General features: G+C 43.5%; 2 protein-coding genes across 2 annotated transcripts in view; one reads left to right on the top strand and one right to left on the bottom strand.

Moving 5' to 3' along the window:
- The window catches only part of RHOBTB3 (Rho related BTB domain containing 3), a 31,757-nt gene extending 21,001 nt beyond the window's left edge, over positions 1–10,756 (top strand). Inside the window, exons 9-12 of the mRNA XM_035100128.2 lie at positions 723–896; positions 4,140–4,306; positions 5,339–5,435; positions 7,380–10,756. Coding sequence (XP_034956019.1) covers positions 723–896; positions 4,140–4,306; positions 5,339–5,435; positions 7,380–7,495 — 554 coding nt within the window. The 3' untranslated portion in view covers positions 7,496–10,756. The remainder of the gene's footprint in view (positions 1–722; positions 897–4,139; positions 4,307–5,338; positions 5,436–7,379) is intronic.
- Positions 10,757–14,226: 3,470 nt separating this feature from the next.
- On the bottom strand, positions 14,227–24,807 carry GLRX (glutaredoxin). Its single transcript, XM_035100111.2, has 3 exons — positions 24,384–24,807; positions 18,251–18,363; positions 14,227–14,504 (listed from the first exon to the last, which is right to left on the bottom strand). Exons 1-2 carry the CDS (start codon positions 24,588–24,590, stop codon positions 18,253–18,255), a joined length of 318 nt encoding a protein of 105 aa, XP_034956002.1. The 5' UTR covers positions 24,591–24,807; the 3' UTR covers positions 14,227–14,504; positions 18,251–18,252.
- Positions 24,808–25,488: the final 681 nt, after the last annotated feature.

The raw sequence follows: 25,488 nt of genomic DNA, 5'->3' as shown, positions 1-25,488 counted from the left end.
GTGGGAAACTTTCCTCAAATAACTGAGTGCACAAAGCCTTCTATACTATATGGAACCCTGAATAGTTAGGGTTTTAGATGATGTGGAAACCTCCTTGCAGATGTTTGCATTATACACATGGATGCCATATTTACAGATCACAAAGTTTCAATGGGCAGCATTAATAGAAGCGCGCGCGCGCACACACACACACACACACACAGAGTCTTTTTCTTTGCTGGTGCAATAAATTATGGAATTTGGGTTCAGGCCAGTGTGCCATCTAATTTTAAGCACATTTACTCAAAACTAAAACCTACTGAATTAAATTGGACTGATTCCCGCAGTAAATGTGTAGAGGATTGTAAACTTATGTGTACTGAAGGCAACCAGAGTAGATCCAGATACCAAATGTTTCATCCTAAATGGTCAGTGGATTGAGATCCCATTAAATGAAGGCATCACTATAAGTCTTGTCACTTTATATTGTTTTATATTGTAAAATTTGTTAACCATGGCAGATTTTTCCTGAAACACCAGTGTTCAATAATTTAAGAAAACATCGCTCTTAAATTAGGGGTGAGAAACTGTGGCCCTTTGTGTGTTGTTATACTTGTAACTGTCATCAACTTTGTAGTCCAATGGCATCTGGAGTGCCACAGTTTCCGCATCCCTAACTTAAGTATATATCAGCATAAAAATGTTGAAATCATTGTCTTGGTTTTCTTTCTCTCCCCCACCAGGTGCTACAGTGCCAGCTCACAGAGCAGTCCTCGTGGCTCGCTGTGAGGTAATGGCGGCTATGTTCAACGGCAACTATGCAGAATCTAATAGTTTTCTGGTTCCAGTTTATGGGATTTCCAAAGACACTTTCTTGTCCTTTCTAGAGTATCTGTATACGGACTCCTGTTGTCCAGGTAAACAAATATTTAAGCTTTTTCTCTATATTCATATACTTCTGGTGCTCTGGTTGCTCCTTCATTGGTGAAAGAAGAGGGAAGAGAAGTAGATGCCATCATATCAAAAAGAAAAATAACTACCAGACTTTTAGAGGACATCTGAAGGCAGCCCTGTTTAGGGAAGTTTTTAATCTTTAGGAAATTAGTGTATTCTAATATTTCTGTTGGAAGCCGCCCAGAGTGGCTGGGGAAACCCAGCCAGATAGGCGAGGTATAAATAATTTATTATTATTATTATATCATTTTTCTTTTACGGCTGAGCAAGGCTGCAATCCTGTGCAGACTTCGCTGGTAATACCATATTTTTCCATGTATAAGACGCCCCCATGTATAAGATGCACCCTATTTTTTAGGACTCCAAATTAAGAAAACACCCCTCAGCACTACCCGTGTATAAGACGCACCCCAATTTTAAACCTTTTGTTGTTGTTGTTAAAAGAACCTAGTCTTATACATGGAAAAATACAGTAAAATTCCATTTAACACCATGGAATTTACTTCCAAGTTTACTTGCATATGATTGTTCTGCACAGCTGATCGTGAGTATATTTATTAAGAACTAAGTGGACTTGCTACTGAGTACATTTTGCATAGTGTTGTGCCTTTTGAATTTTCTGGTTCTTAACCTTGGATTTTTTGATATTGGGTAAAAATATTTCTGGGCGTTCCTGCATTACCTTTTAAAGGCTCAGTTCAGGCCAGCTTCAATATGAGTGACTCCTAGTGCTACTCAGTCACTGCTCTTTTGTTGGAAGCTACAGGCAGAATCATAATTGACTTTTCGCACTCTCAGGAGTATGATGCTTTTTCTATTATCCCTCCATGTTTTGTCCACAACAGTGTGGTGTAGTTGCTGTATATGGGAACAGTTTAACCTTAGTGTACATTTACTTTGTGGTGGACACCTTTTTATGATCTTCCTTATTTATTTATTTTATCAGTATTTTAATTATTAGTAAAATGTTTTTTCTAGCCCAGAGAGAGAGAGAGAGAGCGGTTTAGCATCATTATCACCAAAATGCTATAATGTTAATCTATTATGGTGATGTAATACTATAATATAATAATGTTAAATATTTTTTAAAGCTTTCTCATCATTTTATCGACATGGTTAATGGCGGTGTGACCAGAAAGGGGTAGGGATTGTTTAATCATTAAAAAACCACCATAGACTTACAGTACCGTGCCTCCCTTTCATTTTTTAAAAATACAGTCAGAAAAGTGTTCTAGTGATAATTAAGAGATTGATGTTTTTAAAAAGAAATGGGCCATAAAATGGCACTCACTGCAAATTTTATAATAAATGCCTGCTGAGCTGTGATAGGTCCTCTTTCTTAGTATGTCACTGTCCACATTTTTTTTAAAAAAAACTTTTAAAAAGGCAGAATGGTAATGCAAAAGGCATTTATTTTCACCTGGAGAGATTGCGCTGCTCTTCTGTTCCTCTGAAAAAAAAGACTTTCTGTGGTCTGAGAAAAGACAAAAGAACCACAGAGAAATACAATATAGCAATAATTGAATGATGTCATCATGTTGGAAGACTTTTAAAAAGTGAATGATTGTAAAATCTGTACCCCCAAAACAAATAGACAACAAAGTACACCGTTCAGATTTTTTTTGGCTCAGACCTAATGAAAACAAGTAAGACTAAAAGGCTGGAAAAAAACCACCTACAACATAGAACAGGCATCCCCAAACTGCGGCCCTCCAGATGTTTTGGCCTACAACTCCCATGATCCCTAGCTAGCAGGACCAGTGATCGGGGAAGATGGGAATTGTAGTCCAAAACATCTGGAGGGCCGAAGTTTGGGGATGCCTGACATAGAATATAGAAAACTACACTTCAAAATCTCCAGATTTCTCAAACCACTAATATCCATGTGTCTCACTGTGAGAGGAATACCCAACCTGCAAATTTCTACCCAGCATTGTGCAAGTAGAAATTTGCGGGTTGATAATTTATATCCAATCAATATGTGACATATGCCACCCACACCTTTATTTGTTACTCAGGGAATTTCCTCTACCCACACTGCCCCATTCCCAGCTAAATCATTCCTCTCTTCAGATCTCATTAAACAGTTGTTTACCAGACACACCCAGCTGTGTACTCAGTCTCCCTGACCCCATTTTAAAGAGACAGCAGACTAGCAAAAGATCTCCTTTTTGTGTGTGTCAGAATCAACACTGAAGTTGAGTTTGTACTAACTTCTATAAATTAACTTTTAATAATATTAATAATGGTTAAGGTATGTTCTCATAAAAAAAACCCTCAAAAGAAATGTTTCAGGTTGGTTTCTTGTTAAATATAAAGGGCGTGTTAATGTGAATATTTTATGGTATGACCTTGAAAACTACTGGATGTTGATTTGATAACTGTGTTGTAGATTGCAGTGGCAATCCCTAAAATTATATATGAGTTTCCCCAAGGGGGAAAGAAACAGCATGTTAAAAGAAAGAAATCACGTCTCTCTTTTTATTCCTTTCACCCTCTTTTCTTTAGTTTCTTTCTGCCATTTGAGGAAGCAGGCACTAAAATATTCTGAAACTACAGCTATGCTGCTGTCTGTGTGTGTCACAGGGTTTCCCAGTTGGCAGCTACAGGAAAAGAAAGGACCTTGTGTACTATTTGCAGTGGCCCTTTCTACAGCCAGCAACAGGAATTCCTTGATTATGCAGGACTCTGCAGCATGGGTCATACCTTGCCCTTAGTAAAATGAGTCTCCCAAAAGACATATTCACTACCCAGTTAAATACAAATAGTAGGATTTAAGTTTATTTAGTTCTATAGAGATTAAATCATACTTCAGCTAAAGTAGATTGTGGGCAGATCTCCCTTAGAACCACCCTTTATTGCAAGAAGGATGCTTTGTGATTGGTAAATGTAAGGGGACTCTTCTGATGGCTCTTGGCATAGCCATTTTGGACTCATAGCTAGTAAACTAGTCAATTATGTGTAGAGGAAGAGCAGCTTAAAAATGACCGCTGACCCATTTGAGTTAGGGAGCATAGAAGCGCACCGGCAACAGATGTGTAAGGGTCATAGCTGCCAAGTTATCCCTTTTTTTAAGGGATTTTCCCTTATGCTGAATAGGCTTCCTCGCGAGAAAAGGGAAAACTTGGCAGCTATGGTAAGGGTTGCACTGATTAGCCTGCTATCAAGTAGACAGTAATCTAACTCAGGTTTGATATTCTTACCAGCCAGCATTCTGCAAGCTATGTCGCTCTTGATTTGTGCTGAGATGTACCAGGTGTCGCGGCTTCAGCACATCTGTGAGCTGTATATCATCACACAGCTCCAGAGCATGCCTAGTAGGGAATTGGCATCAACAAGCCTGAGTGTTGTCAGCTTGCTTCGAAAAGCAAAGGTAAGTGCTAAGCATCAAATACATGCACATTAATACTTCAGTAAGGAAAAGGTTTCTCTCTGGCATTTTATTTCCTAGCCAGCGAAAGCTGGAGTGTTCCAAAGTATCTTTTTTGATGTCATGATCATGGTTGCCATCTGGCAGTAAACAACAATAACTGCAACTACTGTAATTGCCAGGGCTGCTCCTGTCACTTTAGCAATGCCTTGAAGAAATTAGCCAATTAGCCTTTTTCCAGAATTGAGCTAAGCATAGCATCTGTTAAATGGTCGGCTACAACAGTGAAAGAGCTATCAGGAAATGATACCTGCCTCACATATTAAGACCATAAAGCGGGGGTAGCTAACTTGTGACTGCCTTCCAGCTGTTGCCGGACTATCACTCCCATTATGCTGAACCATTGCCCATGCTGACTCGGGCCAGTGCACAACATCAGAAGTACCACAGGTCCACCACTCTTGTCATAAAGTAACCTATCGAAAGCCTCCACCCACTTCTAACTTGGCCTGTGATGTTCTCTTCACAAGTCTATGTTACCATTTCTTCTACCTCAGAATTATCAAATCACTTGGCTTTCTAAATCCTCTTGGTTTATTTGTTTTTCTTCTTCCTGTTAGGATAGGTTGTAATTTCTGCAAAAGTGCAGGAAGAATGTAGCCAGTGTTAGTTGTACTCATAGGTTGTAGCCAGTGTTAGTTGTACTCATAGTAGACCCATTATTACAATTAGTAGAGACAACTAACTTGGGTCCATTAACGGCAAAGGGTTTACTTTGAGTAGGACATAGTTGGATGCAGCACATTGTAACAGGCAAAATGAAGCATATGCATGTGCATATAAAAGGCGGACACTGGAGTAATAAGCAATTTCTATTAGCGTCAAATAGACTGAGTAAATGGGTGTTCCAGTCACAGCAAAGAGATGACATTTCTAGATAAATGTCTACCCATTTTAGTTAATGCTCTTGCCAAAATGTGTTTTTCTATAATACTCAAGTTCATCTCTATTTTATTTCCAATTCTTTTCTTGCAGTTTCACAACTCTGATTGCCTTTCAAACTGGCTTCTTCATTTTATTGCTTCTAACTACTTAATCTTCAGTCAAAAACCTGAATTTGAAGACCTTTCGGGTAATTTGCCAGTTTGCTTCCTAACCACAAAGAAGTTGATGTTTGGGCTAATGCTAGGGTGGATTGAAGCGACTCAGTCATGCTTAGAATAGGCACATTGATTTCAGTAGGTGTACTCTAAGCATGATGAGGTCTGGATCCAGCTCATTATCAATATGAGTGCACACTGTCACTGATGTTATTTTAGCAGTGATAGGATGATATCTCGCCCACCAACCTTTAAATCACCTAGAATCTGCCCTTCCAACTTTACTATGGAATTGATGGAGCTTTGTCAGACAAACAGGTAGTTTCATGAATGCATCAGGGGGACATCATATCTGTAATCGTTGATACCATATGCCACACTGTGGACATTCATGACATAAAAATTTGAAGAGGAATTATGAAGACTTAATTCTAGAAATTTACAGATGTAAAGAAAAATAGAGATTGGTGAATAACTTGTTCATACAAACCTACCCCCACTCCCTTGTTACATATCAAGAGTAATAAACATTTGTGGTTCTGGCTTCATTTTACTCAAACAAGCACCCCAAGATGAGGGAAACATGTAGCATAGAATGCTGAGAGTAGCATTTGTAGGAGGAGAAAGCTGGGAATCTGGTGAAAATTTCCCTTCTAGCAAGAATCCAAGTTGGGGGGGGGGGACCCTTCAAGGAATTTGTGCAGCAGGGAAAGCCTGGAACAGCCTCCAAGAACTTTGAGTCTGGAGGAAAATCGATCTATGCACTTTATTATCGGGTGCCAAGCTTTGGATCGGGAGGAGAAGGAAGGAGGCCCAGGTCTAGATAGAAGATAGAAACCAAATTTGGAAGAGGCCTGTGCTGTCCACTATCTGCTTCCACACTCAAGCAAAGCAAATTACAATAGCTAGCTTTCTAAATGCTTTACAGTCCAGCTCCGCATACCACTTTGCTTTTCATAAGAAACAAAATTATCTGGAACACCTATGACACTTATGTGAAATCCGAAAGTTCTGTAAGTCAGTATCTCATACCAGGAATAGCTGTATGTGTAAAGACTTCAACAGCACCTGGAACCCAGATTACGCAGGGTTCCAGTTTGTGTGGAAGCCTTTGCGCTTATAGTAGTACCTTTGAAGACTGCATCCCTGCAGATGTTTTTGCATTGTAAGTGGAGTCATCAATGGGCAGGATTAGCGCACATGATATTGAGGGCAGGGCTAGTTGGCGCAACCCCATTCATGTGCTTGGAGATCACATAAGTAGAATTTCTGAGTAGAGTTTTGGTGGTCGTCCAGGCACTGTAAAATATGATACTTTGGGTTCTAAAAGTCTTACAGAGTAGCACCCTTTGAATGTACATCAATTTTCTCTGCAGCCTTAAAAAAAGCCAGATTATATTGGGATGTTATAACTAGTATTGTATCTAGAGAAAGGAAGAAGGGCACTTTGAAGAATAACATGTAGTCATGGCTAAAACATTTTACCAATGGGTAAAAGAAAGCTTCCCTCCGTAAGAGAGCTTTATGGATTCCCATATCCTCTTTTTCTGCCACGCCCTCAGAAGATCCTGGGCAGGATCTTACCAACTTTTAGCAAGGATCTGTGATGCCCCACTGATTGGCAGTGCCCCCTTCCCCTCAAAATTTATCATTTCCCTGTATTTCAGTTTATCTTCTATAGTAACAAAATATATTGACAATTCATTTCTACCAAGTCCATTAAACATGGTGTTAGATGAAAGTACGTCACATATCATTTTCAAATCCGTAGTGTGTTAGAATCTTTTTACCCTGTCTGTTTCCAACCCAAGTTGAGTGCAGAATGTATGAAACTGCAATTCAGATCTGGTACAAGGTAGAACTACATATTTCTAGTTTAGAGAGAAAAAGCTTCTGAAGTTGTTTAGAAATAACACGCTGGACAGAGCAATCTTTTCACCTGATGAGAAATACATTTCCCTTTTTTCTCATTTTAGTGGAAGAACGCAACTTTGTTGAGATGCATAGATGGCCTTCTAGTATGTACCTGAAACAGCTTGCAGAGTACAGGAACTACATTCATTCTCGAAAATGCCATTGTGTAGTAATGTAAACTGAAAGCTGATCCATCTTTAGTTATGAAGAGAAGAAATTCAATTGCTTCAGGAATCTTACAACTTCACAAGACTGAAAGCAAATGCTGAGCTTACATGCTGTGAAACTATTATCTAATACTGCACTTGCTAATGAATAACTACTGTATTTTTTTAAAAGCATGTGAAACAAAATTTTAAAAAGCATAAGCATTTAACCAGGATGTTTCCCAATTCTGCTGCTGGGTCTAATTTCCTTGTATAGGGACATCAATTCATGTCATATTATTTCAGGTTTTTAGTGGAGTTTAGACTTATTTAGAGCCTGGAAATCTTGTCAGCCTCTGTGATTGAGATTTTAAGAGTCTGAAGGAGATTCCAAATTCATTAAATGTTTGTAGGTTCTCTTTGTCTGGAAACTGTAGAACCCAATTTTGTTTGCTAGTTAAGGATTTCTGTAATTTATTTTTGGGCCTTTTAAGAATTTTGCAAAAACATAGAGTATTATGTTTCTGTACTGGGAATTAGAAAAATGTACTTCCTGTTAGCATCATTAAATTCCTATGTTATGGTGTAAAATACATCACTATCTTTCTAGAAAATAATGATTTATGTTTTCCCCTCACTGAATGGTCTAATATATCTAAAATAGTGGTCTTTATCCTGCAATGCAAAAGAAATGATCAAGGGTAATAAGCATTCTTCCACATTGTATCTGGTTTGTGTATATATATATATCCTCTACAAATGTGTTTCCATGTGGAGAAAAACCAAAACATTGTCACAATCATGTAACGCTACTGCATTTTTTGCCAGCTCTTCCTGAGTAGATGACAAATTAAGTCCTAACATTTTCCACATGAATCCCTCCAGGAAAATTTTTCTCTAAAGGGGGCATGTGACAGAAACACTTTTCAAAAGTACATTGCATTCGGAGCTTAGCCAAGGGCATGAAAATGCAAGGGTTGGAAATCTGCAAGGCAAAGGTTATGGAGCAAGGTGACACTCAGCAGCCAGGTGTAGTCATTAAAACCCTGACCAGGGCCTGTTGCTTATACTTTGATGTCCCAGAGGCTGCAAGAGAGAAGAATGGAGCCAGCTGGACAGATGGGCTTTGGCCGCTTTCGAGCTAGATATTGCAGATTCCAGGGGATCCAGGCATGCTATTGCACTCAGACTGCCACCCCAGTCTCCCAGTCCCAAGCCCTGGCTTGTCTTTTTCACACATATCCAGACGTATGACGTCCCAGCAAGATTCTCCTGTCCTTTGTCAGTTTCTTCCAGAGGGGCCCTGCATGTAGTCAACCCGCATCCAGTGTGCATGCCTAGACTGGCCAGGATCCAGAGGGCTGCATGCCCTACTGGAAAGCAGGAGGTGCCTCCTATTGGTTTTCAGTGGCATGTCCCTGCTGAGACTATTGTCTGTTTTTGTGTGCATATGAGGCTATATATATTTATATGTGCCAGTATTTCCTCACCTATCCTCAACACCTGTGTGCACATCCAGAGGCTGCAACATTGTATCTTCCACATGCGCCAAACATGTAGGTGTAGGATCCTGTTGATGTCACCAGAGATGAGATTTACACCAAGCGTTCCTCCCTTACAGCCCACGTGCATTTCAGTGGCCCTTGTAAATAGTGTTTTCTATTAGGTTTTTAACCTTTTTTTTTAAAAAAAATGGAAGCATTTGTGGATCTCTTACTAGAAACCAATCTCATTCCAGCAGTGTGGTTTTGCAATTCATTTTCCGCAGGTCAGCAGGGCAAGCATGACAGTTCCCCTTCTAAATGTCTAATGATTTGCTAAGTATGCAAGCACACAAAATAGGCTGTAATTCCTTACTTGCACTCTGTACTTGCATGTATTAGATACAACATTGCATACTACAAACGAGCACAGCAACTCAAATGGATTTGATAATTTGTTGCAGCGATGTTGACAAGTAACCTTGGGAATAATGGGAGGAATTCTTTCTTGTGCTATGGCGACAGTTTTGTCATTTTGGCTTGCCAGACAGCTCCTTTCCCTGTATGCTGCTCTAGGGGTTCCCACAAGTAAATTTTGGGGGCATGGAGTGCGGGGAGGAGAAGAGGAAAGCCCCTTTGTGCAGGTGGAAGGCCTTGTGCTAGACTTCCACTAATGTGACTCATTCATTGAATTCCACCCGGGCTTGAACGTGTTTAAAATTAAGATTTATTGTAAACAATTTCTTCACTTGAAAGAGGATAGCCACACATAGGAGTTTGCTATTGATGTGCATGCTGCACTCAAAAATTGACCACCCCTAAGGCCCAATTCTGGCCTGCTATGGTGCAACGCTGTATATAGCAGTAATTGGATAGAACTGTGTGAGGGGAAAACCAGAGCACTAGTATTACTGCGATATGGCAAGTATAGCAATTTGAGAAGCTTCCTGGAACTGAGGGGAACTAGTTCGTTTTTTGGTGGTTTTTTTTTTTAGGATTAGAAACCACATATGGTGCACCTGTTTGTGTTCCTCGATGCTCATGCAGATGGTGTACGGCCTTAGATTAGGAAGAGTGCATAGTTGAATCAGTTTAGAATTAGTATGAACATACATGAATTAGTTTAGCTTGAAAATTAGCAAGCCATGATTTGGTTTTAATATATAAATTAACTGAGAAACTCTTGGGTAGCTTGATCTGCTGAATAAATGTCAAAAAGGCAAAAAAGCTTCCAGGTTCCTTTACAGGCACATGCATTGTACTGTACCATAATCCCTGCTCAGATAGTCAAATCCTGCCCTCCCATCTGCAAACACATGATAGCAACTTGTAACTTTCCTAAAGTTTCCTAAAGTGGTTTCATGGGGCAATTAATGCAAGTCTATTTTAGAAGACAACTAGTAGATTTCACATTTCTAATTATAGAATTATTTATTAATAAGCAGGCATTGTAAGTAGCATTCAAGAGAGTTCACACTGAAGGGATTACTTCGATGTCTATTTTTATTTAAATAATAATAATTTCTGATAACAGACTTATAATTTCTTAAAGTGAAATTATGAACATGGGCTAATGTCAAGCCAGCGTGGAGATGTGTAGAGAGCCAACCTTAAGATACAAGAATCTTTGTTGTAGTCTTGTCACATGGATGAGAGTGTTTGTAGCTCAAAGAAACACTTATTTTATTATGGCATGTGTTGGATATGTAATAATAATTTCACATGTTAGCTGGTGCTTAAAATTTACAAGATTTTAAATTTAATATTTAATTCAATAAAATGTTTCTACTTAGTGTTCATCTCATGTGCTTATTTATCCATTAAATAGCTATACAAACAATGCTCAGTGTGTATTTGATCATCTTTAGAAATGGAAAAAAATCAGTTCATGCTAAGTCAAAACTAACATATTCCACAGTAAATTTGTATTATATTGATACTTCATTGTGCCGCATACTAGGAGTGTGCAATGGATTCAAACAAAACTTCCAAGACAATGCACTCACCTCAGAAGGATTAAGGTCTTATCCAAAGCAAAATGGATAGCCTCACCCGACCCAGATGTGTCATATAAATTACTTGCCAGCTGTACTTGCTCTGGTAACCTCCAGATTGGATTACTGCGATGTCCTTTACATGGGACTGCCCTTGAAAACAATTCAGAAACTTCAAGGGTCCAAAATGCAGCAGCTTGATGACTATGATTCCATTTAAAATTCATATACCGTAACCCTTATTTTAAAATCACCACACTGGTTGCCAGTTTGTTTCTGGGCCTAATTCAACACACTCACATTGGTGTATAACAGGCACCCCCAAACTTCAGCCCTCCAGATGTTTTGGCCTACAACTCCCATGATCCCTAGCTAACAGGACCAGTGGTCGGGGAAGATGGGAATTGTAGTCCAAAACATCTGGAGGGCTGAAGTTTGGGGGTGCCTGGTGTATAAAGTCATAAATGACCCAAATATCTGAAAGACCGCCTCCATTTCTACAGATCCTCTTGGGTATTAAGATTGGCATTTTCACCAACCTCAGAAGTAGAGACAATGCCAGTACAGGAGAGGGCTTTCTCAGTGGCAGCCCCTAAGTTGCAGAACTTGCTTCCTGCAGAGGTGCATTGAACACCATACTTATTCAGTTTTCACTGTGCTAAAGATATACCTATACCTTTGACAGTTTCAAGTATTTTTGTGTTACCATACTTGCTGCATCGACAATTGTTTTACTTCCCTTTTTTTATAATTTATAAACTTTCATGGTTTTCAACTGTTTCAAATGTTGTTGTAACCTGCCTTGGGACCTTATGGCTTGTAGGTAGGTTCTTTCTATGATTTTCATCACAAGAATGACTTGTAGGTGCGGAACATAACACAGCAATCAGCCTTCAAAGTCCTGTTTTAGTTCTCCAGATGGAAATGGCCCGAGATGAAACGAAACAGTTTATTCATATTCAAGGTTATTATACAACCATTATGTTACGTGCTGACATACAAGAGCTTCAATTAGTATGTCGAAACACATATAATTGTACCTGAAGACAGCAACTTCAAAATAAAATCTGCAATTGCACAACTTGGCAGCATGCGCAAAATAATGGCCTCTCCCTTTGACAACAAAGCACAAACTTCAATGGCATTCATGGGTGGAAAAATTAAGTCACCTTGCATTTTGTACGGCTGTCAAGAAAATAGATTGCCACCAAGGTGTGTCAGACTTCAATCAGAGGCACTTGATATTTGCTAGCGCGTTCCAATAACTTAAAAATGCATGACTCAAATGCATACATGCATAAGAGACCAGTGCTTCTGTGAGGTCCCAGCGTAGGCTTATATTTGGGAAAGCATGTGCAGAGCATTCCAGAGCTAGACTCTGGTGGCAGTGTATGCTCCTCAGGATTCATGCGCATGCCCCAAGGGATGGATCCTGTGTCTTCCCACTCAGTTCTTTGTCAGTTTCAGCAATAGCATCAAGGAGGCATCTCAGGTGAAGGGCTGTGGAATGTTCTAGGCTCAATCTGTGGCATCTCTGGGTAGGTTGATGAAGGGTTGACTAAGAGACAGTGACTGGTCCTAACTCAGTCTGTGAGCTCAGTGGGGATTGGAATCCAAGTCTCCCCTGTACCAATTTGTACTCTCAAATTACTATAGCAGAAGTAAAGCTAAGGTAAATGGCCCCTGGACGGTTAAGTCCAGTCAAAGCTGACTATGGGGTGTGGCATTCATCTTGCTTCAGGCCAAGGGAACCGGCGTTTGTCCACAGACAGCTTTCCGGGTAATGTGGCCAGCATGACCAAACTGCTTCTGGCCGAATGGGACACTGTGTCAGAAACCAGAGCACACGGAAACACTGTTTATCTTCCCGTCACAGATGTACCTATTTATCTACTTGTGCTGGCTTGCTTTCAAACTGCTAGGTTGGAAGAAGCTGGGACAGATCAACAGGAGCTCACCCCATCATGTGGATTCGAACCACTAACCTTCTGATCAGCAATCCCAAGAGGTTCAGTGATTTAGACCACAGTGCCACCCGTTGTGTAGGAAAATTAGCTGTGTAGGAAATTAGTGGCATATCAGTTTGAGGGTGCTGTTGTTTTCAAATACAGGGAAATATTCCGACACTGAACTCATCACCTTGCTGGACTGTGCTACCCTTGTACAAAGCATAGGAGGCAACAACTGATCACAGCCCTTAAAAGCACAGGATTTAAGTTCCTTCTCTGCTGTTGCATTCCTGGGCGGCATGGAGTTAAGTGACTGCATCCTCTAAAATCCACCAGTGTATTGCAAACAGAGATGAAGCTTTTTTCCAGAAAGTAATTGTGAAGGTCAAGAGAACAGCTTCTAAGTGCTTTGCCATTAAGCACTATTAAATCTAAACATTAACTTTAGTGGGCAGGCATTGTACAGATCCCCTGCCCAGAGGCCTAACAATCCTAGGGCTCACTAGAAGGAAGAATGGAGAGGCGTAAAAATTGAAGTACGCTGACTGATGCCCCACAAACAATGCCCAAATGCACAGGAGGCAAGAGTCCCAAAAGGGTGCTTTAGGATGCAGCTGTAGCAAATAAAAATGGTTAAGAATGATTGTTGACTGAGAGGGAGATACTCTGCCTTGTACCACTTAAATCCCTTTTATGATGGATGGCCCAATAATGTATGAGGATGGGCAGATAAAAAGGGCTCTGTTATTCTCAGCCTGAAGAAGGACCAGCTAACTTTGAGAAGTGATTGAAGGAGGGGAGGATGCAGATAAATGGAACCAAATTTTACAAGGTGGAAAAAGCCAGGTGTCGATGTATGGACTCATCCATATTGGAAGGAAGTGAACAAAGCTAATTATATTGGTTGTATGAGAAGGAGAAGTACAACCTACAACAAAATGCTGCAGCATATTCTCCTGCTAAGAACTCCAGACATTGCATTCCCTCTCCTGCTGGTTTTTCCATTCCTACTCCATAGCTGCCAAGTTTTCCCTTTTCTCACGAGGAAGCCTATTCAGCATAATGGAATTTCCCTTTAAAAAAGGGATAACTTGGCAGCTATGCTACTCTCCAGAAATCAACTTGAATTCTGTGCCTCTTGCAGCATGCTCAAACCTCCCTGAGATGTTTTCTATGGCTCCCTTTAAGAGCCCCCCCCCCAATCTGCAAACTTTGCGGTTCTCCCAAGACCACTGATGCCTCCCCTATGTGCGTGGATTGGGCTAGGCAAGGACAGGCTCTTGGAGAATGAAGATTGCTACCAATGTATATATGCAGATAAATTATATAATAAAACTCATTCTTAGAACAAGCATTTTATTCCACTGCATCAGAATCTGACTGTCCCCATGTTAACTAGCAGAGATGGTGCATACTAAAACGTGCCAGAAGTTACAGTCACATGCTCAGCAAAACCAGACAGAGACCAAAGCCTTCGATCACCATTACTCTACATTGAAACGCACCACGAGCAACATAGTAGATGCAGGATAAAGCGAGAGGTAGGCAGCTGCGATTTCATTTCCAGAAGATAGTGCTGTAGCATGAGGTAGTGCCGTCCTCTAGTCCATTGCTGCTCTGAAAATTAAAAAAGGGACACATTATGAACACTGGAAGGTTACCATGAAATGACATTTGGCAGCTATAAAGATCTTGAGCAGTACTTTGGGAGAAAGCTTGGTTTCAAAAAATAAACCCATTGCCACTGAGACAATACTGGAAATGCAATACAGTGGTACCTTGGTTTTTTAATGTCTCCGTTGACGAACATTTCGGTTTTTGGACGCTGTAAACCTGGAAATAAATGCTTCAGTTTTCGAACACGCCTCAGAAGTCAAACATGCCATGCAGCTTCCACTGAGTGCAAGATCCTGGGGCCTAGCTGTTGGCTATTTAGTTTTTGGTTTTTGAATGTTTCAGAACTCGAATAGGTGCAAACCTATCCAAACTCTGTTTTCTGCACTCTCTCTGTTGGTGCAAAAGTGTGCCAAGATGGTTAGGGCTCTCACTTCTTTGCACACTAGGAACAGTTAGCATTTTTACTTCCTATTGCCTCCTGCAGTGAATGATGCCCCTCTGTTAAAAGCAGAGGCTTAAAGGTCACAATCATACCATACACTTAAAACACATTGCTTCTAACAAAGTATCCTGGGACATGTAGTTTGTTAAGGGTACTGGGGAACTGTATCTCTGTGAAGGGTAAACTACAAGGCCCAGGAAGGGTAAACTACAAGGCCCAGGAATCTTTGGGGAAAGCCGTTGCTTTCATTATATGGCGTGGATGTAAGTGCAACTTGAAACGAAGCAATGACTACAGTTGGCAAGGAATGGCACTTATTCTGCGGCACAGGGTTAGCATAAGCTACCTGTAGCAGCACCATCTCCAGCACCATATGGTGCTGGAGGAGACTCTTGAGAGTCCCATGGACTGCTAGAAGATCAAACCTATCAATTCTTAAGGAAATCAGCCCTGAGTGCTCCCTGGAAGGACAGATCGTGAAGCTGAGGCTCCAATACTTTGGCCACCTCATGAGAAGAGAAGAATCCTTGGAAAAGACTCTGATGTTGGGAAAGATTGAGGGCACTAGGAGAAGGGGACGACAGAGGACGAGATGGTTGGACAGTGTTCTCGAAGCTACGAACATGAGTTTGACCAAACTACGGGAGGCAGTGCAAGACAGGAGTGCCTGGCGTGCTCTGGTCCATGGGGTCACGAAGAGTCGGACACGACTAAACGACTAAACAACAACAACAACAACCTGTAGCAGACTTGGAGGGTGAAGTCACTGCTCTGTGGGAATGAGAAAGGTTAACAGGGTCTGCAGAACATATTGAAAAGACTTATGGGAAAAGATTTATAATGAATTGAAAAGAGTGCTGAAATACACTTTTGTTAAAAAACCAGAGGCCTTTTTGCTTGGAATTGTTGGAGAAGAAATCCCTATAAAAGACCGTACATTCTTTTTGTATGCCACAACAGCAGCTAGATTGTTAATAGCTAAACAGTGGAAGATGCAAGAGATACCAACTATCAATGACTGACAGATGAAGATGTTGGAATATATGGAACTCGCCAAGATGACTGGGAGACTTTGCGACCAAGAGGAGGAGGAGATAGAAGATTGGAAGAAATTTAGAATTTATTTGGAATTTTTTTTGTAATATATAAATTACCTTAGGGAAGTATATTTAGGTTTTCAGTTTATATTAGGATTTTGTTTGGTGAAAGGAACTAATTCCTTGTTAGTGATATGTATTTTAATATTTTAGAGGATGAACCTGCTAAAGATGATGGAGAATAATGAAACTCAGAAGGTGGGGACTGAGGGAAGTCCCCATATGATGTAAAGTAATAAGTGAGAAGGTTTAAGATTTTGTGTGTGTTTTGTTTGTGTTTATGTATACTTACTGTTTGTTTTCTTTTTTTCTTATTGTAAAATGAATATTTTTTTTAAGAACATATTGAAAAGCTCCTTTCTCCAGCTGTTGCTTCCAGCATTCCAAGCCAGACTCCCAGAGAGAAGAACATAGAGAATGCTTCCAAGGGCAACTGACCTGTGAAGCAGCTGTTCATTTCCAGAGATCAGGCATTTGCAAACCCCTGCATGTTTCCAACCCCATTATTTCAAGTGCCTAGGCCTTCAGAAGAGCTGTGTGCCTGGCCTAGAAAAAGTATCTCCCCCCCCCCCCCCCCCGCCTCGCCCTGGCCTCTGGTATGCCTCTTTTCAACTAATACAATTCAGGAAATCGACTGCCCTACAATATCTAGCTGCAAGCAAGATGCTGGCAAGCCTCGTTTCTCTTCATCTGATGCAGCAGGAGATGCCAACACACGTTCTTGCCATTTTAAAGTTGCCTTCTCATTCCTGCAGCAGGATTCCTCTGCACATTTTGAAAATACTTTTGGAGCAAGCTTTTCTCAAAATAAACCTCTGTGCAGATCAGGAATCCTTTATGGTGCTTGTGGGAGCCGCCAGTCACATGTTTATGCTTTGTGTGCAAGGAGTTGCACTGGAGCTACTTGAGCTAAGCTCGTCTTCCCCAACCTGGTGCCCTCCTGATGTTTTTTTGTTTGTGTGTGTGTTGTTTTTTTTACTGCAACTCCAGCCAGCACAGCCAACAACAACAACAACAACATTAGTTTTATTGGAGTCAAACAACATGCTATGTCAAATAGCACACCATGTCAAATTCAAAGCATGCAGCTACAAATTTTTATTAATATGGGGGAATTGTAACTGGTACCACAATGCATGGGGAAATGAAGTTTAAACCTTCCTTCCACCACCAGGATCATGGTCAGAGTCCCTTCCTGTCACAGCAGCTTGCTTTATTAAAAAGCACCCAGTTACGGCTAATGGTTACAGGGGGGTGCAATTGCAGCAAAGGAGGGAAGGTTTAAACCGCCTCTCCCTATGTGCTACCTGATACAATTCCACCCACCCCAGTGTTAGAAACTCAGATATATATAAGATGGGCAACAAATGGCTCCTTAAACCAGGGTTACAGTCGCCAAAACAGAATATCTAGTTGCTGTTTGGGGGCCAGAACATGGGCGTACCCAGGATCAAAACTAGGGGGGGGCAAGGGGAGGGGCCAAGGCACGGAAGGGGAGGGGCCACAAAGTGGGCGGGAACGGCGAACTCGCGCTCCGCCGGGCTGTGCCCCTCCCTAGAAGCAGGGCTGGTGGGCGGAGGCGGAGCCCAGCCCAGCGGAGCGCGAGTTCGGCATTCCCGCCCACCGCGCCGCGCTCCCTGGTTCCCCGCCGCGCTTGGCCTTGCCTGAGGGCGCGCCGGGGAGCTGGAGGGAGGGTGCGGCGCGGTGCGGCGGGAATGGCGAACTCGCGCTCCGCCGGGCTGTGCTCCGCCTCTGCCCACCAGCCCTGCTTCTAGAGTAGGGCAGCTGCCCTAACTTGCCGCATGGTGGGTACGCCCTTGGGCCAGAAGGCTGTCTTTCTCAATGCAATGTTTTGGTTTTGGTTCCTGAAATTCATTCTGATGGTGCAGATAAAATACCATGGATAGAATTCTAAAGGATATGTTGTTGTTACTGTGTGAAAACAGACAAGATCCAAGGACCTCCAGGCAGGCTCCTTCAGATCTTGGAGATGTCAGGCATCATCCTGGTATCTTCGTTTGGTCACAAGAGGCCAATAGCTGGTGAATTTTGAACGCTGCCAGAGACCACTTAGTATTAAGCAAAACAAAACACTAGATGCGCTGCTCTTTCTTATTGAATGTAACACATAGTTTGGCCCACAGGGTTGCAACTGCATTTCTTCCTTGTTCTCAAGTTGGCTGGATAGCTCATATCCAAACACTTACCTTCACAAGGCTCCAATCTTCTGCAAAATGGATTTAAGTTCTCCACTCCTATATAGAGCTTCCAGGTCTGTAAAGCCACCTATACACTTTTCTCCAATAAAGACACGAGGGACCTAGAAGAAGTAGTTAAAGTTGTTAGTTAGGATTACTCAGCAAAGAAAAAAGGATTTTAGGAGCATAGTCTCCTAGGGAGGCAGGAGCTTAAAACAGAGCTATAAGAACGACAGCAAAAGATAAACGGCAAGAGAGAGATGGCAGCTTGACTACTAAGTAAGAGGGATAAGGGTAGCGCAGGGCTGGAGAACCGGATCCGGCCAGCAGACCTGACCCTTATCTCCCCTACCTTTATGGGTGAAATTTAACAGGTGGGTGTGGCCAGACACCTGTCAATCACCCGGTGTCACAATTACATTGGGCGATGGGGTGCTTTGAAGTACCGACAATTGTTGGGACTTGGTAGTGCCACACAGGGCTTACATAGAATCCTGTGTGGTGCTTGGAAGTGCCAGGTAGCTGATAGTCAGAGTTCAAGGTGCAGAACAAGGCTCTTTGCAAGTCCTGACTGGCTACAGAGTTCCTCAGGGAGCTCCCAAACAGTTGATCCCAGAGACCTTGAAGTGCAAGGTCTGAGAGGCTGACAGGCGCTTGCTTGAAGTTCAGCTTTTCTCCTGTGTTCCCTTTGGGGAACTCCGTAATGCAGTCATTGTCAGCTGGTTCGCTCTCACTCTCAATCAGCTGACTCACAGTGACAACATGCCTCCCTTGCCAATGCACAATCAGGAGTGCATTTTAAGGTTCCCAACTGGGCATTGGCAGCCACATCCCCACCTGCCCCTCACCTGAACATTGTATGTGATGTCAGGTGCGTGCAGCCAGAGGCAAAGCAACCTGCTCTAGTACCCGGAGCGGTGCTCATTCCAGGGGGCGTGGCGCACATCCTGGTGTGTGTGTGTGTGTGTGCGCGCATTTTTTCACCCCTCCTTTGGAATGGTACCCAGTGTGGACCGCCCCCGCCCCCCCTTGGAACACCCCTGCATGCAGCAGGTTGGTGTGGGGAGGAGAGAAAAAAACACAGCCTCCCAGGGCAAATTGGGACTCATGCCAGGCCTAATTAAGCCTGTGGACTAGACCGTCCTTACTCCTGGGGTGAACAGGATTTCCAGGTACAAATCTGAAGACCCTTCCCCATCACTTAGGGTGCTAGAAGTTCCCAAGACAGTATACAATAATTTCTTCAATCTGATTCTCTTCCGTGCTGTGAACCATGGGATAGAATGGCAAGCAAATGGAACAGAACAGCAGGGCAAAAGTCCTGCAAAGTCACATATGTATCTTGCAGGCCAGGAAGACACATTCTTGCTGTGTGTGATGCTGTAAATTTAAGGGCAAGCAATACTAGAGGCAGGTCATCTCTTGAGGATGCAGAAAAGAGTGTTGTAACATGAGCTACTGCAGCTGAATCTCAGGTAACAGGAAATTTGCATGTGACGACTTTCCATCAGGTGCAGGTGTGGTTTACCCTCCCTAGAATTCTCCCATGCACTACGGCAAAGGTCACTGTGCCATAGGCCTTGGACTTCATCGCCCAGATTTGCATAACTTGCTTTTGCCAAGGAGGAAGTGCCTTCTTAGCACAAAGGATTCTTGTTGCAGCTTGCACTAACTACCAGAAGGCCCCTATCCAGAACATTTTAAGAAGACCAGTGACATTATAAACTAGTCAGCCAAGGTAACAGGACACTTTTGTGCCTGCCATCATTCTTGGCCTGAAGCTTATGTATCAGGAGGTTTTGCTAAACATCTGTTCTCTGTTGCTCACCAGCACAGTACGAAGCTCCTCACATGAAGCCCCATTTTGCGGCATTAAGCTGTGGATTTTAATCGGAGGTGCTGCTCTCAGTGCAATAATGTTAAGTTTAATTAGATATAGGTCCCCACAATGCAACAGGCACAGTCCCTCCTTCCTTCTGAAGTTCTGTGGTGCAAATCCCATTGAGGTGAATGGGATGGGCAACCACCCAACCATACTTCTATACAGGTTCTGTTCATTTCAGTGGGGCTTGCAAACAGGAAATTCCCAGGGGATTTGGCTTCTACCAGCTCTCCAAGAAGAAACCTCTGAAATCAGACAAAAGGTCCTTCAGGATTCTGCTGCCATAGTGGCCCACCTATGGGAGGTTCCCAGATATACCCCATCATGAGTGATAGCCACCAAAAGCTCTATCTATAAATTTATCTAATCCCCCTTTAAAGCCATTCAAGTTGGTAGCCAATCAATTATGCACTATGTGAAGTAGTGCTCCCATTTGTCTGTCATGAATCTTCCAACATTCATCTTCACTGGATGACGCCAGAGAGGAGACAAACTTTGTTTCTAAGCTAAAAGCCCCCCAAATGTTGCACTATAATTTGGGTTCCTCTTTCTTTGAACCTTTCTCCATTTCTACAGCGTCCGTTAAAAAATAATAATAGATGAGGCAACCAAGACTGTATACAGTATACCCAGTTGCCCCACAGATTTGTATGGAGCTATTATGACATGCAGTTAAGTGCAGCTGTTCCTTTGTATTACATCCAGCTCGGAAAGTGGAAACCAAAGTGCTGCCCATTAACTTTATGCATTATAGGCAGCCATTCAAGAGATAAGGGCAGGGCCAGCAGAAATGCTGGCAACCCACCAACGGACTGTACCAATTATCATCATGATTGACACGCCATGCGCCTCATTTACAACTGGGGTGGCTCCAAGAAGCTGTTGGGACTCTAAATTCCCATCAGGGCTAGCCAGCCTAGCTGATGGTCAGGGATGATGGGAGATGGAACCCAGAAACAAAAGGAGAGCCACTGAGGTAGAAATTCTGAAAACCTGTGCTCAGGGAAGCCAGCTTCATATGGCCTGGACACAAAACTCACAGACTCTTTGCCCTGCAATGCATGACTGAATAGAAGTCTGACTAATTGGGAATTTCAAAATCAATTTTCCTACCTTGCCAAACACCCTGCCCTGTTAAGAAATTTGAATTCCCTAAAGCGCCCCTGCTCCAGGCATGTTGCTCACCTTGAAAAGTTTGAAGGAAGCAGCTGCTTTAAGTTTCACAAAGGGAAGAAGTGGCAGAGGAAGGAAGACTTTATGGCTTCTCAAATACAACATGAGAATGAGCTTGTTACGTCTTAACTTACATTATAGTTGCCACATGTTCTTTTGGAAATAGTACACGGTTTTACAGGAGTGAACTATAAAGCTGCTAGTCTGGTCCACCCCTGGAGGGGATTGGTTTTAAGAACAGTACAGTACTTAAAATACACTGAAATGTTTCAAATTCTATGTACACTAGGTACAATATATTTTAAAACAGGGGTGTCAAACTCAAATTCATCGGGGGCCGCATCAGCAGTTTGGTCACCCTCAAAGGGCCGGTTGTGTCTGTAGGACTATGTGTCCACTCTTTATTATCATAAATTATTGTCACTGCATTCAATTATTACTGTTTTTTTGTAATAATGTAAGCTCATTCCCGCCCCCACGCGGATCACATTCCTGCGTCATGGCACGTGTGTGGGAGGGGATGTAAACGAGGGAAATTTGAACAAAAGGTGGGGATTGACGGCTTCCCGGGGGGGGGGAGCTCAACTAAACCTTCGGCAGAAAGGAGAAAGCCACTGCTGGGATTAAAAACCTGCAGATGGAAAGAGGGCTTCCCTCTCCCGCCCTGCGCACACCCAAACCCCGCTAGGCAGGATGCCACACGCTGCAACCCACCCCATGCTTTGGAGAGGGGCAGGAACATGCGGTGCAGTGCCAACTCCCCGCTTTGCTTTTGCATCCTCCCTCCTCAGCGCCAGAGTCCCTTCCCCTCGCGCTGAGGGAGGGCAGCGGATTTCCCGAGCAGGAAGGCGGCGGCAGCCCCAGCGGACGTGCATCTTCGCCTCAGAGCTGCTCTTCCCGCCACCTGCGCTGTTGCCGTCTTCACCGCTGCCTCTCCCTACCGGGACTGCAGGCAGAGGAGGCTTGAAAACCTCCCCCCCCAAAAAAATCCCCTCCCACCTACTCAAACCGCGAGGCGACTCCATCTGGAGCCCTACATCATGAGGGGCTGAGAGGAGGCGGCGGCAGAGCGGGAAGAGCAGGAACCCGTGCCGTCGCCGCCGCCTCCCTCCCGGCTGCCCCCCGGGGAGCAGCTCCGCCGGAACTGAGAAGCCAAAGGGCGGCTCGGGGGTGGGGGGCAGAGCAAAAGCCAGGCACCCTCCCAAGTGTCTATGAGGAGAAAACAGGGGAAGAGGGAAGAGAAACCCGGCTCCATCAAGAGAGTGACTGTTGCGCTTCGCCTACTTCCCCCTCAGGCTCACTCCGCGTCCCTTTCGCCCGCTCGCTCGCCCACCTCCCGGATGCAGCCAAGGAGAGGAAGGGAAGCAGCGGGCGGCAGCTCCCCAGTGCCGCCTCACTCGCTCTCGGAGACAACAGCAAAGCCCGCCAAAAAAAATCCAGCGCTGCTCCGTCCCGGCACCAACTTTGCCGGCGGTGCCTGTAGGGATTTCCTACCTCCTCGGCGGGCTTCCTCCTCCTCCTCCTGCATCTCACTTCCCCGTCTGGCCGCTGTGCCACCGCCTCCTTCAGCCTCATTCGAAATTGAAATTCCCTGGCCAAGGCCGTCAGCGCGGCTCCAGCGCCCCGGCCTCCGCCTGCAGCCCCGCCCCCGGTTTTGACCCTCAGCCAATCGCAGGCTCCAGAACTACTGTCAGTGGCTATTGGCGGCGGCTACGCGGGCCACATGACGAGGTCTGGCGGGCCGGATTAGGCCCCCGGGCCTTGTGTTTGACACCCGTGTTTTAAAAGATTCACACCTTACTAGTTGTTTCAAAAGACCCATGTCTTACTAGGTACAACGTTTCAAAAGACCCATTTCTTAATAGTTATGTCTCAAAAGACTTACATGTTACATTGTGAAAAATCTCTCACACCAATAGAAGAATTCTGGAAACTGTTCCGATGCACATTGTTGCTGTGAGTGTCAAGAATGATTTAGCTTACCCATCACATCTCATGTGACACTTGCTCATATATATATAATCACCATCATTTATACCTGTATACTGCTTGATTGTAAGAAAACTGAAAGCAGTTTACATGTGCCTACATGTCTATTTTTTTTTTTTTAAGGACCGCTTGGACTCTTAAATCCCACAATGGGGAAAAAAATAGAGCAGTACAGTACGGTGTGTTAGCTTGCTAACCGCATCATAGCCTAAATGAGCATGACTTTGGACCCATCTGCACTGCACATTTAAAGTGTTTTCAAACCACTATCGAACAGTAATGGCTTCCCCCAAAGAATCCTGGAAACCATAGTTTTTTTAAGGCTGCTGAGAATTTTTGGGAGACACCTGGTCTCCTCATAGAGTTAACAGTTAACACCTCCCTATGTAGCTCACCCCCTGACTTCAAGTGAGCTTCAAGCAAAAAAGAAATACCTCACAAGGGCATATGAAGGGCTTCCCTGGAAGAAGAGAGATCTTTGCAAAGCTGGGTAGCAGAAGTGGCCCTTAAGTTATAAGGGCCACCTCCGCTACCCAGCTTTGTTTCTATCCTATCATCACCCCCAGATGGAGCTTGATTTTCCCCACCCCACTGTATTCATACAACAACCCTTTGAGGTAGGTAACGAACACAAAAAACTCCCCATGGATCAGACCAAAAGTCTCTACAGTCCAGTATCCTGCTTCTCACAGAAAGCGGCTCTGGTGGGGATGGATGGGCGTTAACTCAAGATTCCCGCAATCCTCTCGTCATTACATCGCAGCAGCAGTGAGCGCAACGGTATGCAAAGACAGGCGCTCGTTCCTCACAAAGTCGCCCCCAGGGATCCATTGAGAGCTCGGAAGCTTTTGCAAGGGGCTTGCTGAAGCAGCTCAGGGCGGGGTCATTTCCTGAGCCCGGCGTAACAGACTTCTAACGCTGCTGTCCACACGTGGGAGAGCTTTTTCCAAGTGATGTCATGGAGGACGGGCGGGGAGCCACTTCCTACGGTAGGGTGGGGGAATCTAAAGAGAAATGCACGGCTAGAAAGTAGAAAAAAGCATATTGCTTTACTTCTCCCCCGCGCGCAAGAATGAGGATTATTGAAAGGAAACTCACTGTTCTGGCCCCCGTTATCTCCAAAAGATAGTCCTGGATAGCAGACATGTCGCTTCGAGTGGTGAGGTCCACATACTCCAAGTGCCCAGGCTTGAGATGAAGTCCTTCCAGGAGCTTGACAGCGTCGTGGCAATAAGGACAGCTCGACTTCCCGAATACAACCACCTTATCAGCTTTCAGCTTGCTGCTAACGAATTGCTGGGCCATTCTGGGACCTTTGCCGCCTCGCCACAAGCAGCCGCGCGCAACGGGAAGATTGCAGCAGCTCCCACCGCGTTGCTTGTGCGCTCTTTTATGAGTTACAGCCGTCGCTCCTCCTTTAAGGGACAACACCCTGTAGGAGGAGCCCTCTCCCTCTCTTATCTGCGGCTTTCTTTCTTTTTTCTTTCTTTTTAAAAAAAAGTCAGAAAGGACTATGAACGGTTGCCCAGAGGAAGCGTTATGGTGTGTATTCCCTATGCAAGCTGCGTGGTAAATAATTTGCTGGCGCGCCCTTAATCTATTTTGGACTGAAGTCGTTGCTTCACAGCATTTGCATGGCCTTTATTTGTTTTGGATAGAAGAGTCTTCATTGTAGCAGTCAAACTTGCTTCCTGAGGTGCAACTCCTACAGAACGGCGTGAGACCAACTTCCAAGTAAATATGCATAGTTTTCTGTGGGATCGAAAGGCAGGCTAGAAATCCCTCTAATGGAATCGGAAGGGACATTGAGGATCATTTAGTCCAACCCCTGCAATGCAGGGGGAATCAATCCTGTAACCTTGGCATTATCAGCACCGTGGTCTAACCAACCAAATGAAATGTTTGGTCTTCCTCTTCTTCCCTGGTGACATTGGCATTGTATTTCTGGCTCTGCTGGGCTTGTTCATGTGGCAAAATAGCTGCAGAGCTGGAAGCAACAGGTGCTTCGATACAATGCACTTTCAAAGACTGAAATCCTAAACTAGCATGGCCTGATGCAAAAGAAGACTGTGCAGAAAATAAATAATAATAATTCACCATACAGTGTATTTATATACTTATCTTTGGCCCAAAGGTTCCCATAGTGAACATGTTATTACAACAAAATATACAGTAAAGTAAATGCCATAAACCAAGCTAAGCA

Source organism: Zootoca vivipara, chromosome 11, assembly GCF_963506605.1.
Source record: "Zootoca vivipara chromosome 11, rZooViv1.1, whole genome shotgun sequence".
Classification (NCBI taxonomy): domain Eukaryota; kingdom Metazoa; phylum Chordata; class Lepidosauria; order Squamata; family Lacertidae; genus Zootoca; species Zootoca vivipara.
Note: the sequence above shows the minus strand (reverse complement) of the source record. Positions and strands in the feature narration are given on the sequence as shown.

Excerpts from the sequence above, each read along its gene's own strand:
- GLRX (XM_035100111.2), bottom strand. The coding sequence starts at position 24,590 with ATGGCCCAGCAATTCGTTAGCAGCAAGCTGAAAGCTGATAAGGTGGTT. Across the intron at positions 18,364-24,383 it reads AGATAACGGGGGCCAGAACA|GTCCCTCGTGTCTTTATTGG; the intron begins GTGAGTTTCCTT and ends TACTTCTTCTAG.